This window comes from Oncorhynchus mykiss, chromosome 1 (genome assembly GCF_057628025.1).
Source record: "Oncorhynchus mykiss isolate SJ-2025 chromosome 1, ASM5762802v1, whole genome shotgun sequence".
NCBI lineage: Eukaryota > Metazoa > Chordata > Actinopteri > Salmoniformes > Salmonidae > Oncorhynchus > Oncorhynchus mykiss.
In genome coordinates this window covers 28,124,058-28,140,396 of record NC_143022.1, presented here as the reverse complement: position 1 = coordinate 28,140,396, position 16,339 = coordinate 28,124,058, and the positions used below count along the sequence as shown (strand labels likewise).

The 16,339-nt window shown below is 51.1% G+C and overlaps 1 protein-coding gene across 2 annotated transcripts in view; it reads right to left on the bottom strand.

Annotated features, from left to right (window-relative positions):
* The window catches only part of LOC110520060 (zinc finger protein 423), a 146,939-nt gene that overhangs the window by 68,334 nt on the left and 62,266 nt on the right, over positions 1-16,339 (bottom strand). For both annotated transcript variants that reach the window (XM_036974568.2, XM_036974573.2), the window contains exons 4-5: positions 2,447-5,895; positions 1,648-1,732 (exon numbers count right to left, since the gene is read on the bottom strand). In XM_036974568.2, coding sequence (XP_036830463.1) covers positions 1,648-1,732; positions 2,447-5,895 — 3,534 coding nt within the window. The remainder of the gene's footprint in view (positions 1-1,647; positions 1,733-2,446; positions 5,896-16,339) is intronic.

Genomic DNA, 16,339 nt, shown 5'->3' with positions numbered 1-16,339 from the left:
ACGAGAAGAGGATGGGGACATTTTAATGATGTTTTATGTCCCGATTGACCATATTAGACTGGAGAAAATACCTCTGTACTACAGCTATCCCTTGGTGACACAGTGGGTTAATGATCTAACTGCAAAGCTGAAGATTGCAGATTCAATCCCACATAAAATAAAAGTAAAAAGTAATTTGAGGCTCCGATATAATCTACTAAGAGAGCATGTCCAGATGTATGAATCCAGTCAGAAATGCAGAAATTAGACTAACTGTAAAAAATAAAACGGTGTAAAAATGGACCGTTCAACTTTTAAAAAACGCAGACGATATAATTCCTACTTTGAGACCCTTGATATGGTCCCCCCTCTTATTTTTCATGATCTGAAAAGGTCCTGTATCAGCCAGCACTCATAGTCTTGGATACCTTGTAAATATGGGCCTAGAAGTATACAGCATATAAAGAGGATGGGGGAAGTGATGGTGAATAACCCAGTCCCTGTATTTCCCTGTGTTAGTTATGTATAAGAAGGCTAGAAAGGATAAGGAAAGGGGGATACCTAGTCAGTCTTCCGCATTTAACGCAACCCAGCGTGGAATTCCTGATTTACATTCCTGATTGACCATACCGACATTGCTATATACTGAAACAAGAACATGTAAGAGAGCTGGAGGCACAGAGGATAAAAGACCTGGCTTGGGGACCAAACATTGCAGGTTCAAACTCCACATGTGCAGACTGTCAACATATGAAGTGTACAAAATATGGATGCGTTTGTATGTCCTATGAATTAAATTAAAATGCCACGTGTTTCTTCAAATGCAAATTGCTATTAAATCTGGTGAGAAACATAATGGGGATGTACTCCAATCTGCATTATCATGCTTTAAGGAGCTATACATTCTAATGCTGAGAATGTTGTGGTAATATTAGGTCAATCTTAAGTATAACATTGTCTAAATGTTTTTGAAATGTTCTGAGGACCTCCAAGACAAGGTAAAATGTATATTGCGTGAACATAATTGTAATAATATGTTAAACCTAAAACAAATATGCTCTGAATGTCAAACAAACAGACTTATCTGGAAATTGTGGAATATTGTGGGAATGTTCTGTGCAACCTATGTAAATATCAAAAGAACAACTCCAAAAACGTAATTAGATGTTCTAGGTGTTGTGTCAACATTCTTACAACATCATAGGAATTTCCTGTGGAACCTAACAAAAACATTATCTGAATGTCAGCACAACTGGGCAGTTTTAATGTTCTGGGAATCTGTCTATTATCATAGAACATTTTCCACAACCTAATACATTTTCTTACAGGAACAATTAGGGTGAGCACCTTGGGGATTTGAACCAGCAACCTTTTAATTACTGGCCGAATGCTCTTAACCGCTAGGCTACCTGCCACACAATCAGACCTGCAACTGTGGCCTCAGCTGTGCAGTCAAGTGTTAAACAATGGAACAGCTGTCGAGAGCGGTGGCAGCTTCAGAAATAGAGCTGTTCATTTCACCGGTCTGTCTCACACCTGTGTGCTGTGCAGAACGGGGAGAGAGAGGGCGAGGGCTAGGCCAAAGAGAAGGCTGTGCAGAGAGGAAACCCAAAGAAGAGACGGACACAAAGATAAACACACACACAGGAAATGGTGAGGCTGACTCACCGATCATGTGATTGGCGACGTGGATCTGGATCTCTCGCTCTGTCTCGAAGGTCATTTGGCATTTGATGCACTGGTACGTCTTCTTCTGCAATGCAACATACAGGTAGACAAGAATTTTAGAGAGGTTATCAAATTACTTTTTCATTCACAGCCAGAGCGTGCACCCACACACGCGCTCTCCTGACACAAAAATAATGTGCTGGTGGGGAGAGGAGGGTTATGAGGTTTCTCCTTGCTGTTGCATTGAACTGAAACAAAGGCACAGGTAAAGATTGAGCATCCCTGGGACCTCACTGTCAATATCTAGTAGAGCGAACAGGCCGTACAATGCCTCAGCTGGGCTGAGCTGCAGGAACCACTAGGGCCCACTGAAACGCAGCCATGAATTCACACATCTAACTGAGCACGACTTTCTACTGACACACTACACACTGGGAACAGACACACTGCTAGAAAATACTGCTAAAATATTAGGGATTTTAAAAAGTGGGAACAACATTTCAGATCACTCTTGAAGCATTAGGAATGACTGAATAATATGAATTCGCTTTGAAGTTTTAATCAATTCACTAGATGTTTCTAAATGCAGGGCCATTTAACTTTTTGTTGAATTGGTAATGTGTTCTATTTCTTTTATACCACAGAGGACAATGTTGGGTATTCACTATGTGATTGATTTATCAATTACTAAATTAAACCTCAGTTACCTTAAGCTTAGAATTTTCACATATTGTATGTAGATCTTAATATAAATCTGTATGCTGAGCCATAGTGGAGAATATGGTGAGAGTGTTCTTACTTTAGGGACAGGCGAGGCATCCGTCACCTTCTTGGCCCCACTGGTCTCCGGGCTCATCTCGGGGTGGTCCACCTGAACGTGGCTCTCCAGGTCCTCCAGGGTCTCAAACTTCACAGCACACTCGGGGCATCGCAGCACCGGTGCAACCTTCTCTCCCCCGGCCTCCTGGGGCGTGGTGCCCCCGCTGGGAGACTGGCCGTTGGTAGCCCGGCTCATACAGCCAGCACACAGCCCATAGGGCAGCCCGTTCACATCCAGCTTCACCAGCTCCTGCTTGTTCTTGAACTCCTTGAGGCACAGGGCACACTTGTAGTGCTTGTGTTGCTGCAGCTGGCCGTTGGGGGAGGAGGAGGCCGATCCACCCCCGCCCCCACTGCCCCCACCGGACGAGAGCTTCTGCATGTGGAAGGTGCCGTGGATCTTGAGCTCCAGGGTGGAGGTGACGGTCTGCATGCATACCACACAGCGGAAGCCCGTCAGAGAGTTCCTCAAGTCTGGGTGCATCTGGCAGTGCTCTATGAAGTCCTCCTCGCTCTGCAGGGGCATCTTACAGATGCGGCAGGTGCCCGTGTCCAGGCTTTTGCTGTGGGTGACCTTGTGTTCGGTGAGCGTGAGCAGGGAGGGGAAGCGCTCTCCACAGATGGGGCACATGTAGTGCTTGGCTGGGCCACGATGGGTCTGGGCGTGCTCCCTCAGGCCATTCTCTGAAAAAAAGGTCCGTGAGCACACGTTGCACTTGTGATTGCCCTTGATGAAGTCGGCCTTCTTCTTGCGGGTGCCGGCGTCGTCATCCCCGGGCTGGATGTTGTGGTCCCTCAGCCGGTGGTTCTGCAGAAGACTCTCCATGGTGTAGGCTGCTCCACAGATGTCACAGGCGTACATGGGCTCTGAGTTGTCCAGCTCCTCCTCTCCTCCGCTGGCCTCATGGCTGTTGGCTACGTCCTGGCTGGCATTCTTCAGCAGCATGCTCTGCAGGTCTGCCTGCTCCGTGGTCACTGTCGATCTTTCGCCTCCTCCCCCACGCTTGGAGCTCTGGGTCACCCCGTTGGGTGTACCATTCTGGCTGCCCCCATTCCCAGTGCCATTGCCACCGTCGAAGACACAGTGCTTCTCCCTCAGATGCCTCTCCAGCAGCACAATAGCATGAAAGGCCTTACCACAAAAGCGGCAGTTGAACTTCTTACTGTGGGTGGTGATGTGGCACTGCAGTTCCACCTCGGTGCCAAACGTCTCCCCACAGAATATGCACTTGCGGGCCTTGCCGGCGACCGCAGGGCCAGTGGGGTGTCCCAGGTGGCTGTGCTTGACATGCAGCTGGAGGTCACTCTCCTTCCGGAAGTCCCAGGCACAGGCCGTGCAGCGGAACATCTTCTTCTCATTGCTGTGCTTGACAGCCAGGTGGACCTGGATGGACACCTTGGAGTCAAACACCTCCTGGCACAGCGTGCAGTGGTACAGCACAAAGGTGTGCATGTCCAGCAGGTGCTTCTGCAGGTCGTCTACAGAAGAGAACTGCTTATCACAACTCTCACACACGTACTGTGTGGACGTGGTGGTGTAGTGGACTGTCAGGTGCTGCAGCAGAGACTCCTGGGAGTCAAAGTCCTCTTTGTTGCACTGCGGGCAGGACTGCCTCCTCAGCAGCATCTCCAGGTGGGACTTGAGATGGGCCTGGAAGCTCTCGAAGCTGCTGAAGTGTAGGTCACACTGGTTGCAGGGGTAGTCTCCATTGGACCCTGCCAGGGTAGAGTCCCCAGCCAGCCTATGGCGTTTGGGGGAGGAGATTTCAACATCAGATGAAGCTGGGCTAAGGTCAGCCACCTTGGCTTGCCGCTTGTTATTGGCCAGTGGGATGTTCTTGTGGTTCTCCTTGATGTGCTTGGTGAGCTTGAGCAGGGAGCCAAAGATGGGTGAGTTGGTGCAGTAGGGACAGGAGTAGACCTCCATGAAGGACTGGGAGGGCTGCAGAACGGGGGACTCCATCTTGGGAACCCCTCCTCCGCTGCAGTGGGTCTGCTGGATGTGCTCTGTGAGAGAGGACTCTGTGAGGAAACCCATGGAGCACTGGTTGCAGAAGAAGGCGTGGTTGCCCTCCAGGGTGGTGGAGCCTGCAACCATTCCTCCAGGCAGGCAGTGGGACATGCGGATGTGCTCTTGCAGGGTGTTGATGTCTGCAAACATGTCTGGGCAGTAGTTGCAGTGGAAGGCCGAGACGTTGGTGAACTGGAGCAGGGGGAAGGCCGCTGAGGCGCCCCCGCTGCTTCGGTGGGCTTTGCGGACGTGCTCGTTGAGGTTGTAGAGCGTGGGCAGGGTGTCCAGACACAGCTGGCAGGTGTGGTTCTGCTGGGGCTTGTCTGCATGGATGGTCTTCAGATGGATCTCCAGCACGGCCAGGCTGTTGAAGTCTCTCTTGGAGCAGTAGGGGCAGCTGTAGGTCACCTTGGCCATCCAGTGACCCCCATCGTCGTGGTCAGAGTTGGGGGCCAGCTTGCGGCGGCTCTGGGTGGGCTTCAGGGTGGAGTCAGGGGTGGAACCCCTCTCCAGAGAGGCACTGGAGTCTGGGGTGGCGCTGCTCATGGATGCCACGCTGCCCAGCACTGGGTCAGGGCTGGCACTGTGGTTACTGGAGTCGGGCTGCCGGTGGCTGTCCAGGTGGCAATAGACGTCCTCCACAGAGGGGAACTGCTCCAAGCACACAGGGCACTTGTGTTTACGGTTGGCGTGGGACCTTTCGATGTGGGAGAGCAGCGGGCCCTCGTCGCTGAAGATCTCAGGGCAGTGGATGCACTGTAAGTCAACGCGGTCAGACAGCTGGGGGTGGCGGGTCACTACGTGCTTCTCCAGCTCGTCTGTCTGGCTGAAGGTCTCCTCACAGTAGTCACACATGTATGGGTCCTGGTCCATCTCCCCTCCACTGCCTGCATTGCTGCCACGCTTCCCCCCTTCCTTTTCAGCACGCAGGGCAAGGTGCTCCTTGTTCTTCCTGTGAGCTTGCATGTGACTCTGTAGAGAGGATGTGGAGGAGAAGCCTCTCTTGCACACGCTGCACTTAAAGGGCTTGCTGGAGCTGTGGGTCTTCAGGTGGATCTTGAGATGGTCGCTGCGGGAGAAAGCCGCCTCACATTCCTGGCAGCTGTACTTCTTGTCTCCGGTGTGGAGCTTGACGTGGCGGTCGCGGCTGCGCTTGTGCTTGAACAGGCGGCTGCAGAAGGTGCACTTGAAGGGCAGCTTGTCGCTGTGGATCTGCTCGTGGCGCTTCAGGTAGCTGAGGCGGCTGAAGGACTTGTCGCAGAACTGGCAGGGGTAGGGCAGCCCCGCGCCCCCTTCTTCCTCCCCTGTGCCCATGCCCAGATCACAGCAGCCATCCCCCAGCATCTGTGACGGCGATGCCACGTCTTTGCTGGAGGGAGAGGACGCTACCCAGGAGAGCCCAGGGTCATCATCACCATCTGCAATGCAAAACACAGACAGAATTCAAATGTTAGAGAGGACAAGAAAAAAAATCTAAATAGAAGCTAAGAATTAAAGACACGTATTCCCACAGGATTGAATAAATAAGGACAAAGTGTATTTTCTCTCTCTTTATAATCCCTTAGAAAACATCCCTCACTCCCCTCTAGAATTACATCTGCCTCATCATATTTTCATTATAGGGACCAGATTGAAATTCCAAAAACCTATTAGAAGACACTCAAATAATGAGGATATTCTTATATGACAAAGTGAATGAAATAAAACATGGGATTATGCATGCTTTTCTCCAGTTTAGTTCAGACAAAAGTCTATTAATGCATACATGATATAAATACACACAAAGCAGATCATATATTCATTCTGCCCTGCTTTGTGCATTCTGAGGGGGCCTGACAGCCCACACGTCATCTATTTAGCATCTAAACTAGAGTAGAGAAGAAGAGAGGAGAGGAGAGGAGGGGATGGGAGAGGAGAAATCCTCATGATTTATTGAGCAGGAATGCTGCGAGCCTGGATCCCACGGTGGCTCAGACAAACCCAGAATTCTCCAGCTCAGCCTGTTTGTTTGCTTTATTTGACTGCGTTTTACACTTTGCTCTAAATGGATGAATAGAGAAGCCTCTGGTATTCCTCATCACACATAACCAAATGTTTACAATAAGTACACAGCCTCCCCCTTTCCCCTATCCACACATACTACATCTTATAAAACCCTCCTTTGTAAACGACTATATAGCTGGATGGCAGGTGACTCAATCTAATTTGTATTTTGGCATGACCACTCTCAAATAAATGACTGTCTTCTCAATGTTATTATGTAACAAAACAAAAGGCGTCCTGCTGAGCCCCATATTGGGGCAAGGAATATTTAAATATTGACAACAAAAAACAATTCTGAGAGAGAATAGCCTAACCTTGAAAGCACTTGGTACAGACTTCTCCCTGTAAGCAACTGTGAGTATGTCCCCCTCCCACCACCCCTCCTACAGTATGTGTTATACAAAGGTGTGCACAGCATATTTGGTGGAAAATAAATTCATGTGATGAATCGATACACTTGAAAATGTAGGTGGTGTGCGGAGCAAATAAAACTCCACGGGGGTTTGTGGGTAAGATTTTTATAAAAACATGAATTATGAATTTAGCTTGGAGCAAGGAAAGAATCCTCCGCTGTAAAAGACTATAAAATAGAGATATCACATAGACCATCAAGGCAACAGGAGAGATGCCATCCAGCAGCCAATATCAGGAGAGAGGAATATTACAGGATTAGAAAATGATAAATTAAGAAATGAGCATGAACAAGAAGAAAGAGAACGGACAGAGATAGTGAATAAAACTATTTTAAGAGGATTTGTTCAGGAGACACTAACAATGACTGAAATGGTTTTATTTCTTTCCTACACCCCATACCAGGAGCACACTGCTTTGTTGAGAACCTACATCTAAACATAAATGTTATTTTTGAGCCCAGACGTGTAGTAACTGGAATTGCTTGAATAGAGATCCAAGTACCGCCGCCTGTATTGTGTGTGTGATGTATTTATATGTGTGTGTCGGAGTGATGGAAGGGGGAACAACTATTTTTCTCAGATTACAGTTAAGGCCTGTACACCGCTGTCTCCACAGCTGGTGTGTCTGGACAAGCCCCTCCCTACTGTAGCCATTCCCCCCAGTCCTTCTCTAATGTCTTTGTGTCCGTGTCAGAATAAGAGTCATCCTGTCACACGTTAAACCCTGGCAACACAGGAGAGAGAGAAGCCCTCGGCAGCCCCAAGAAAGTGAGGGGAAGAAAAGCCCAAAGGGCCTTAACTGAGGTGAATTCTTTGGCTACACAATGAAAGTGTGGCCCCTGACAGGTTGGTCTCTGATGTGAGCCGAGCGGAGGTGAGAGAGCAGAGGGGAGAGCTGCTCACGACTGACAGGTACGCCGTCCTGCTGAGCCCCAGCCATGTACTGCCCCACAGCACACCACATACAAAGGAACACTTGCTTGAGCATGAAGAAGAAGTAGAAGGGGAAAAAAAGATAACTAAGAAGTAGGGGAGGAGGAGGGAGAAAGAACGGTGAGGGAATGAGAAAAAAAAATCCTGGCACATTTGGTCATTCAGGCAAATTATAAATCTATTAATGCTAATGCAATCCCTCTGACTGAGACAGAATGTGAGAAATCACTTTTGAGAAAGAAGGAGATTATAGTCATTAAATAGCCTTAATCCTCAGAAGTGTGGCTGTCGGAAAATGGAAGATCACATGGCTTTTAGAGGGCTTTTGTCATCCGTCCGCCGGGGGACTTGGCAAGAGCACTAAACAGGGTAAGAAACGTCTACGAAAAGTTAAATTAGAAAAGAAAGCGAAAAGAAAGAGGGGGAGAGGCGAGGGGGAAGCCAAGAGAAAAGCGAGAAAAGACTGGAATGGGCACACAAACACACGCTGCTGCCATGTCTCCTCGCTCCAGCATTCCCGAGGCAGCCCTGACAGTTTCTCCATCTTTATCTCACTCTCCATGTCCGTTCCCCACTCCGTCCACCACGTCTTTCATGTTGTGACTCATTACTGAATTAACAGGCTGCATTCATGGCTGCCCCTGGCGCTGGCCTTCACCTCTGCTGCCCTGGCCCATGTGGAAGGGTGGGGCCTGGCAGGCAGGAGGGAAGGGCCTGGCAGGGAGGAGGGAAGGGCCTGGCAGATGGAGACACTCTTAGAGGAAGAGCGGCCATCCCACCTCCAACTAGGGCCCAGTAATTGGAACCGGCCGAAGAAAACACATGGCCAAAGAAGAAGGCCCAAACTCAGCTCTACCCGAGCCTGAGCAGAGTGATGGTGGATGGAACATGGATGACCACTTTGGTGTAAGGTTCAAGAGGAGGCCCCATGCCGCACCACCCCCCACCACCATGCTCCATCCAGGCTGGGCCGGCCCGATGACGCCTGTCCCCGTCTAATAGGCTGGCCAGCCAGCCGGCATGCAGAGGCCAGAGCGTGGGGGAAACGTGGTAATGAAGACGCGCCCAGCCTGGCGTCCCCAGTCTCTCGCCCGCTCTTCCCCTCATCAGACACGAGGACAGAGGTCGGTCTCCCCATGCCAACCCAGAGCGCCTGCTTTTGTGGTTTCTCCTCTGAAGTAGAGTAGAAACACAGCCTCAGATAGTAGCCAGGCTGTTCATTAGAGCAGGACACCTCCAGGAGGCAAGTACTGATGATGACATAAGCTCCCTCTGCTTCCACATGATGTCTACAACACTGGCAGACTGACTGACTAATTCCTTCCTTCATGTCCATCAATGGTTACAACTAGCTTTCAAGACACCAAAACAATGTGATCATTAATAATATGTTATATCAACTGTAATGCCACTAAACCTGTTCCATATGCATATGGAGATAATCTGCAGTGTCAACGTGCTCCCTCGGGTGGAAAACAAGAGCAAACAGCCAGCTTGACTGGGCTGACATCATCTCTCTGTTAAGACTTGATTAGAAGCAGGGGTCTGTTTCTAGGTGTTTAGAGAAAACAGCAGTCTGGAACCCATGCCTTGGAGAACTGTGGTGTCTCTATTATATGCACTTTACATCTAGTCAACAACACACAATATGGTTTGGAGCAGGACAAAAACAAAGGGGGTAACCATTATCTATGGCTAATCAATCGTAGCGATTGATTAGAACAGCCTGAATTCTTTGTTGGGGCATAGACTCTACAAGGTGTCGAAAGCATTCCACAGGGTTGCTGGCCCATGTTGACCCCAATGCTTCCCACAGTTGTGTCAAGTTGGCTGGATGTGCTTTGGGTGGTGGACCATTCTTGATACACACGGGAAACTGTTGAGCATCAAAATCCCAGCAGCGTTGCAGTTCTTGACACAAACTGGTGCGCCTCTCAACTACTACCATACCTCGTTCAAAGGCACTTGAATCTTTTGTCTTGCCCATTCGCCCTCTGAATGGCACACATACACAATCCATGTCTCAAAGATGAAACATCCTTCCTTAACCTGTCACGGCCCCTTCGTCAACACTGATGAAATGTGGATTAAACGAGTGACATCAATCAAGGATCATAGCTTTCACCTGGATTCACCTGGTCAGTCTATGTCATTTGTTTTCTACACCCAGTGTATATCTCCCTATTATACATGGCAATACATTGTAACAGATTTCCAAATCCAAATCACTTGGAGTTGATTTGCTGGTTGTTTCATGTCAAAAAAACAAAAAACAAAAACAAACGCAGGCCACCCTGGTTGACAGTATATGTGTGTGTTCATTATACATGTTCACCTCGTCACATTCCCCTGCCCTCCACTCACACCCCTCCTTCTCTCTAACTAACATTTCCACCTTTCAGTCTGGCTCCCTGCCCAAACTTCCACCTTTCCCACCAAGCCCCCTGCCTGGCTTCCAACCCCATCCCCTTGGCCCCCTTCCCATGGCCCCAGGCAGCAGAGACGCACCGTAGGGGGCAGAAAAACAACTTCCACCCAGGTCTCTGACATGGCAGCGCAGCACGCAGGCCTGACAAGCCTGGAGCAACGGACAGACCGACAGGGGGAATGGAGCTTTCAAGAGGAGAACCTCTCTCCACTTTTCAGCTCTCTGTTCCCTCTGTCCTTTCTTCTCACCTCTCCTCCTCTCCACTCTTCCTCACTCTCAGTAGCAATCCATCCTTTCCTTTTACTAATTATCTCCTCTTTTTGGGTGTAAAATTCTCAACCTAAACCCTGTGTTATACTATGTTATAACTCATTCCTTACTCCTCAGTGAGCAGTCATCACAAGACAATGATTTCTGAGAGGAGACTCAGGGGTTCTGGAGCCATTTTGTGTTGTTGGTGACCATCAAGATGAGTGCTGTGTTAAAATCTGTTTACTCTCTAAATAAAACACACGCACGCACGCACGCGCACACACACACACACACACACACACACACACACACACACACACACACACACACACACACACACACACAGCTCCTGGACATGGCTGATGTGGGTGATGTCAGAGTGGAGGCAGTCTGTCAGGGACCTGAGTACTGGAGGACACACAGAGACAGGGTGGGTGATGTCAGAGTGGAGGCAGTCTGTCAGGGACCTGAGTACTGGAGGACACACAGACACAGGGTGGGTGATGTCAGAGTGTAGGCAGTCTGCCAGGGACCTGAGTACTGGAGGACACACAGACACAGAGTGGAGGCATTCTGCCAGGGACCTGAGTACTGGAGGACACACAGACACAGAGTGGGTGATGTCAGAGTGGAGGCAGTCTGTCAGGGACCTGAGTACTGGAGGACACACAGACACAGGGTGGGTGATGTCAGAGTGGAGGCAGTCTGTCAGGGACCTGAGTACTGGAGGACACACAGACACAGGGTGGGTGATGTCAGAGTGGAGGCAGTCTGTCAGGGACCTGAGTACTGGAGGACACACAGACACAGGGTGGGTGATGTCAGAGTGGAGGCAGTCTGTCAGGGACCTGAGTACTGGAGGACACACAGACACAGGGTGGGTGATGTCAGAGTGGAGGCAGTCTGTCAGGGACCTGAGTACTGGAGGACACAGACACAGGTTGGGTGATGTCAGAGTGGAGGCAGTCTGTCAGGGACCTGAGTACTGGAGGACACACAGACACAGAGTGGAGGCATTCTGACAGGGACCTGAGTACTGGAGGACACACAGACACAGAGTGGAGGCAGTCTGTCAGGGACCTGAGTACTGGAGGACACACAGACACAGGGTGGGTGATGTCATAGTGGGTGCAGTCTGTCAGGGACCTGAGTACTGGAGGACACACAGACACAGGGTGGGTGATGTCAGAGTGGAGGCAGTCTGTCAGGGACCTGAGTACTGGAGGACACACCGACACAGGGTGGGTGATGTCAGAGTGGAGGCAGTCTGTCAGGGACCTGAGTACTGGAGGACACACAGACACAGGGTGGGTGATGTCAGAGTGGAGGCAGTCTGTCAGGGACCTGAGTACTGGAGGACACACAGACACAGGGTGGGTGATGTCAGAGTGGAGGCAGTCTGTCAGGGACCTGAGTACTGGAGGACACACAGACACAGAGTGGAGGCATTCTGACAGGGACCTGAGTACTGGAGGACACACAGACACAGAGTGGAGGCAGTCTGTCAGGGACCTGAGTACTGGAGGACACACAGACACAGGGTGGGTGATGTCATAGTGGGTGCAGTCTGTCAGGGACCTGAGTACTGGAGGACACACAGACACAGGGTGGGTGATGTCAGAGTGGAGGCAGTCTATCAGGGACCTGAGTACTGGAGGACACACCGACACAGGGTGGGTGATGTCAGAGTGGAGGCAGTCTGTCAGGGACCTGAGTACTGGAGGACACACAGACACAGAGTGGGTGATGTCAGAGTGGAGGCAGTCTGTCAGGGACCTGAGTACTGGAGGACACACAGACACAGGGTGGGTGATGTCAGAGTGGAGGCAGTCTGTCAGGGACCTGAGTACTGGAGGACACACAGACACAGGGTGGGTGATGTCAGAGTGGAGGCAGTCTGTCAGGGACCTGAGTACTGGAGGACACACAGACGCAGAGTGGAGGCAGTCTGTCAGGGACCTGAGTACTGGAGGACACACTCACACGCTGCCCAAAGCTCATATGGAGCATTTGGCGCCCAAAAGAGCCCAAGCAGCCGGCCACATTCCCAGGGCAGAAGGTGAGGGGCAGGGGGCATAGGGGTGAGGGGGGCATGGGGCGGCAACAGCTGACAGGCCTCTCCTCTCCCCTCCGTCCCAGAGACATCCAGGTGACAGGAGGGGAACTGGGACAAACATGGGAGGTTGACCACTATATGAGACATTGGGTCCTATAAAGACAACTTGGAGCCACAGATCTTTCTCCATCGTCCCTTGCATGTAGGGGGATATCTACACAACTAGAGGAAACTAGAACACAACCTCAAATAGTGATCCAAGAATGTAAATAAGAAAGAAAAAGAAAGAAAAACGAAGAAAAAAAGATTGAATGAAAGAAAGAATGAAAGAATACGAGAGTTGGCGTGCAGCAGAGAGGGACCATGGCTGGATAAGATGTGTTTGACTCCAGTCTTCCTCAGTCTGTGAGAGCTGCAGGAGCCAGCACTGTTAAACAGCTGCACATTAATTACATGTGAAGTGTACCAAAACAAGCCTTGCTACAGAGGCCATGTGGAGGAAGACGGCTGGCATCTGGTTCCTCTTTCTCCCGCTTTTCCTCTACTCTATCATGCACTCTATACCTCTACTCTCTCTCTCCCTCTCCCCGTGCCCCTCTCTCTCTCTCCCTCTCCCCGTGCCCCTCTCTCTCACCCTACGCCTCTCTTCCTCACCCCGTGCCCCTCTCTCTCTCTCCCTCTCCCCGTGCCCCTCTCTCTCTCTCCCTAAACCCGTGCCCCTCTCTCTCTCTCCCTCACCCCGTGCCCTCTCTCTCTCTCCCTCACCCCGTGCCCCTCTCTCTCTCCCCCTCTCCCCGTGCCCCTCTCTCTCCCTCCCTCACCCCGTGCCCCTCTCTCTCTCCCTCACCCCGTGCCCCTCTCTCTCTCTCCCTCTCCCCGTGCCCTTCTCTCTCTCCCTCTCCCTGTGCCCCTCTCTCTCTCTCCCTCACCCCGTGCCCCTCTCTCTCTCCCTGTGCCCCTCCCTCTCTCTCCCTCACCCGTGCCCCTCTCTCTCTCCCTCACCCCGTGCCCCCCCTCTCTCTCCCCGTGCCCCTCTCTCTCACCCTACACCTCTCTCCCTCACCCCGTGCCCCTCTCTCTCTCTCCCTCTCCCTGTGCCCCTCTCTCTCTCCCTCTCCCCTCTCTCTCACCCTACGCCTCTCTCTCTCTCCCTCTCCCCGTGCCCCTCTCTCTCTCCCTCACCCCGTGCCCCTCTCCCCGTGCCCCTTTCTCTCTCTCCCTCTGCCCGTTCCCCTCTCTCTCACCCTACGCCCCCCACCCTGTGCCCCTCTCTCTCTCTCCCTCACCCCGTGCCCCTCTCTCTCTCCCACTCCCCGTGCCCCTCTCTCTCTCTCCCCGTGCCCCTCTCTCTCTCCCTCACCCCGTGACTCATGTCTTATGGTGTTGTTCTGTTCTTTAGGGTTGGGAGTTGGTCAGGTACAGTGTGTTGGTCTCTGTGCTGTGACTAAGGTGTATGCTTTTTCTAGATTCTCTAGCTTAGATCTCTGCTGTTCTCTTCTTTCACCATCATTCAACGGAGCTCAATCAACTAAACATCATTGTTAAAAATAGCTGGCATCGCCGGCAGCAGGTTCAGAAAAGGAGTTTAGTGGAGGGGTTAGTGTGTGTACTCAGAAAGAGGGGCCATGGGATAGAGGAGTTACCAGGAGACATTACTTATGTAATGTCACTCCTACTATCTATCTGCAGTATGACAGCCATGTCCACTTCGTCATCTAACGAGAGACATATGGCCCCTTAGTAAACACTAATGGAAAATGCTACAAACAACCCTTTGCAGGCAGTCCAGGCCTGGCAAGAAACACCAAAACAAAATCTGCTTCAAAAAAAGAGCTAACCCAACAACTAGCGACAAGGCCACCTACAGTCTGTCTGGTAGAATATAGGTCAGTGGATGGAGCCAGAGGGCTCCCATATACTGTATAGGCCCACAACCATGCACCCATATATCCACTGAATGAGATGAGGAAATTCAGGGAGATATTACACTATTATATATTGGCTGTCGATTAACAGACTTGTAAACAAAATGTCCTCATGTTTGTGGGAGTTTACAAGCAGGCTACACTCCTCTGTTCCTCCACCAGTGGAGCCGAGCTAGTTGTCATTCTGCCAGTTTTTCTGTTCCTCTGAGGTTACCTCATGTTTGTAGCCCCCCAAACCCCAACCTTGTGTAGTACGGTATGTAAATAAGTCCTGCAGGCAGCTGGAGCTGAGCAGAAGCAGTAGACTGAGTTCTGTGGTTTCAGAGGACGGAGGCAGAGAGGCAGGCAGCTGCCTGGGCTGAGCTGAGAAATGGGGTTTAGGGCTGATGCTCCTGGGAGGCGCGGGCCCAGGGGGCCCCCGGCACAGGCAGAGAGAGGCAGGTACCTCCTGCCCACTGCAACACCATGGGAGCCCCCGGCACCCCTGGGGAGGTGCGGCACTGAGAGGAACACCTGCACCTGCCATTAGTGACACACTGAGGGAGTAGAGTACAGACGGTGAGCGGGACCCACGCATACACTGGTAGATACACACACACACAGATACACGGACACACACAGGCACCTACTGTACACACAGCGAGATACAAACACATGCACACACACAAGACACACACACACAGCGAGCGATAGAGAGAGGGAGGGAGCAGGTGAAGAAGACACCTGGACGGTCCTGGTACTGTGACTGTGCATAGTGAGCAAGGACAGGATAATCCCCATTGTATTAATCTCTCTCTCCCCAGGGTGACACCAGTACACCCAGCTGTGGTTCAAGGACAGAGAGAGAGTTCCACCTCAACACTGTCATTACACCACCTCTACCTGTCACACAGACAGAGAGGACAGAGAGGAGAGCTCCACCTCAACACTGTCGTTACACCACCTCTACCTGTCACACAGACAGAGAGGAGAGAGAGAGAGAGAGCTCCACCTCAACACTGTCATTACACCACCTCTACCTGTCACACAGACAGAGAGGACAGAGAGGACAGAGAGGAGAGCTCCACCTCAACACTGTCATTACACCACCTCTACCTGTCACACAGACAGAGAGGAGAGAGAGAGAGAGAGCTCCACCTCAACACTGTCATTACACCACCTCTACCTGTCACACAGACAGAGAGGACAGAGAGGACAGAGAGGAGAGCTCCACCTCAACACTGTCATTACACCACCTCTACCTGTCACACAGACAGAGAGGAGAGAGAGAGAGAGAGCTCCACCTCAACACTGTCATTACACCACCTCTACCTGTCACACAGCCAGAGAGGACAGAGAGGACAGAGAGGAGAGCTCCACCTCAACACTGTCATTACACACCTCAACCTGTCACACAGACAGAGAGGACAGAGAGAGAGAGCTCCACCTCAACACTGTCATTACACCACCTCTACCTGTCACACAGACAGAGAGGAGAGAGAGAGAGAGAGCTCCACCTCAACACTGTCATTACACCACCTCTACCTGTCACACAGACAGAGAGGACAGAGAGGAGAGCTCCACCTCAACACTGTCATTACACACCTCAACCTGTCACACAGACAGAGAGGACGGAGAGAGAGAGAGCTCCACCTCAACACTGTCATTACACCACCTCAACCTCTCACACAGACAGAGAGGACAGAGAGAGAGCTCCACCTCAACACTGTCATTACACCACCTCAACCTGTCACACAGACAGAGAGGACGGAGAGAGAGAGAGCTCCACCTCAACACTGTCATTACACCACCTCAACCTGTCACACAGACAGA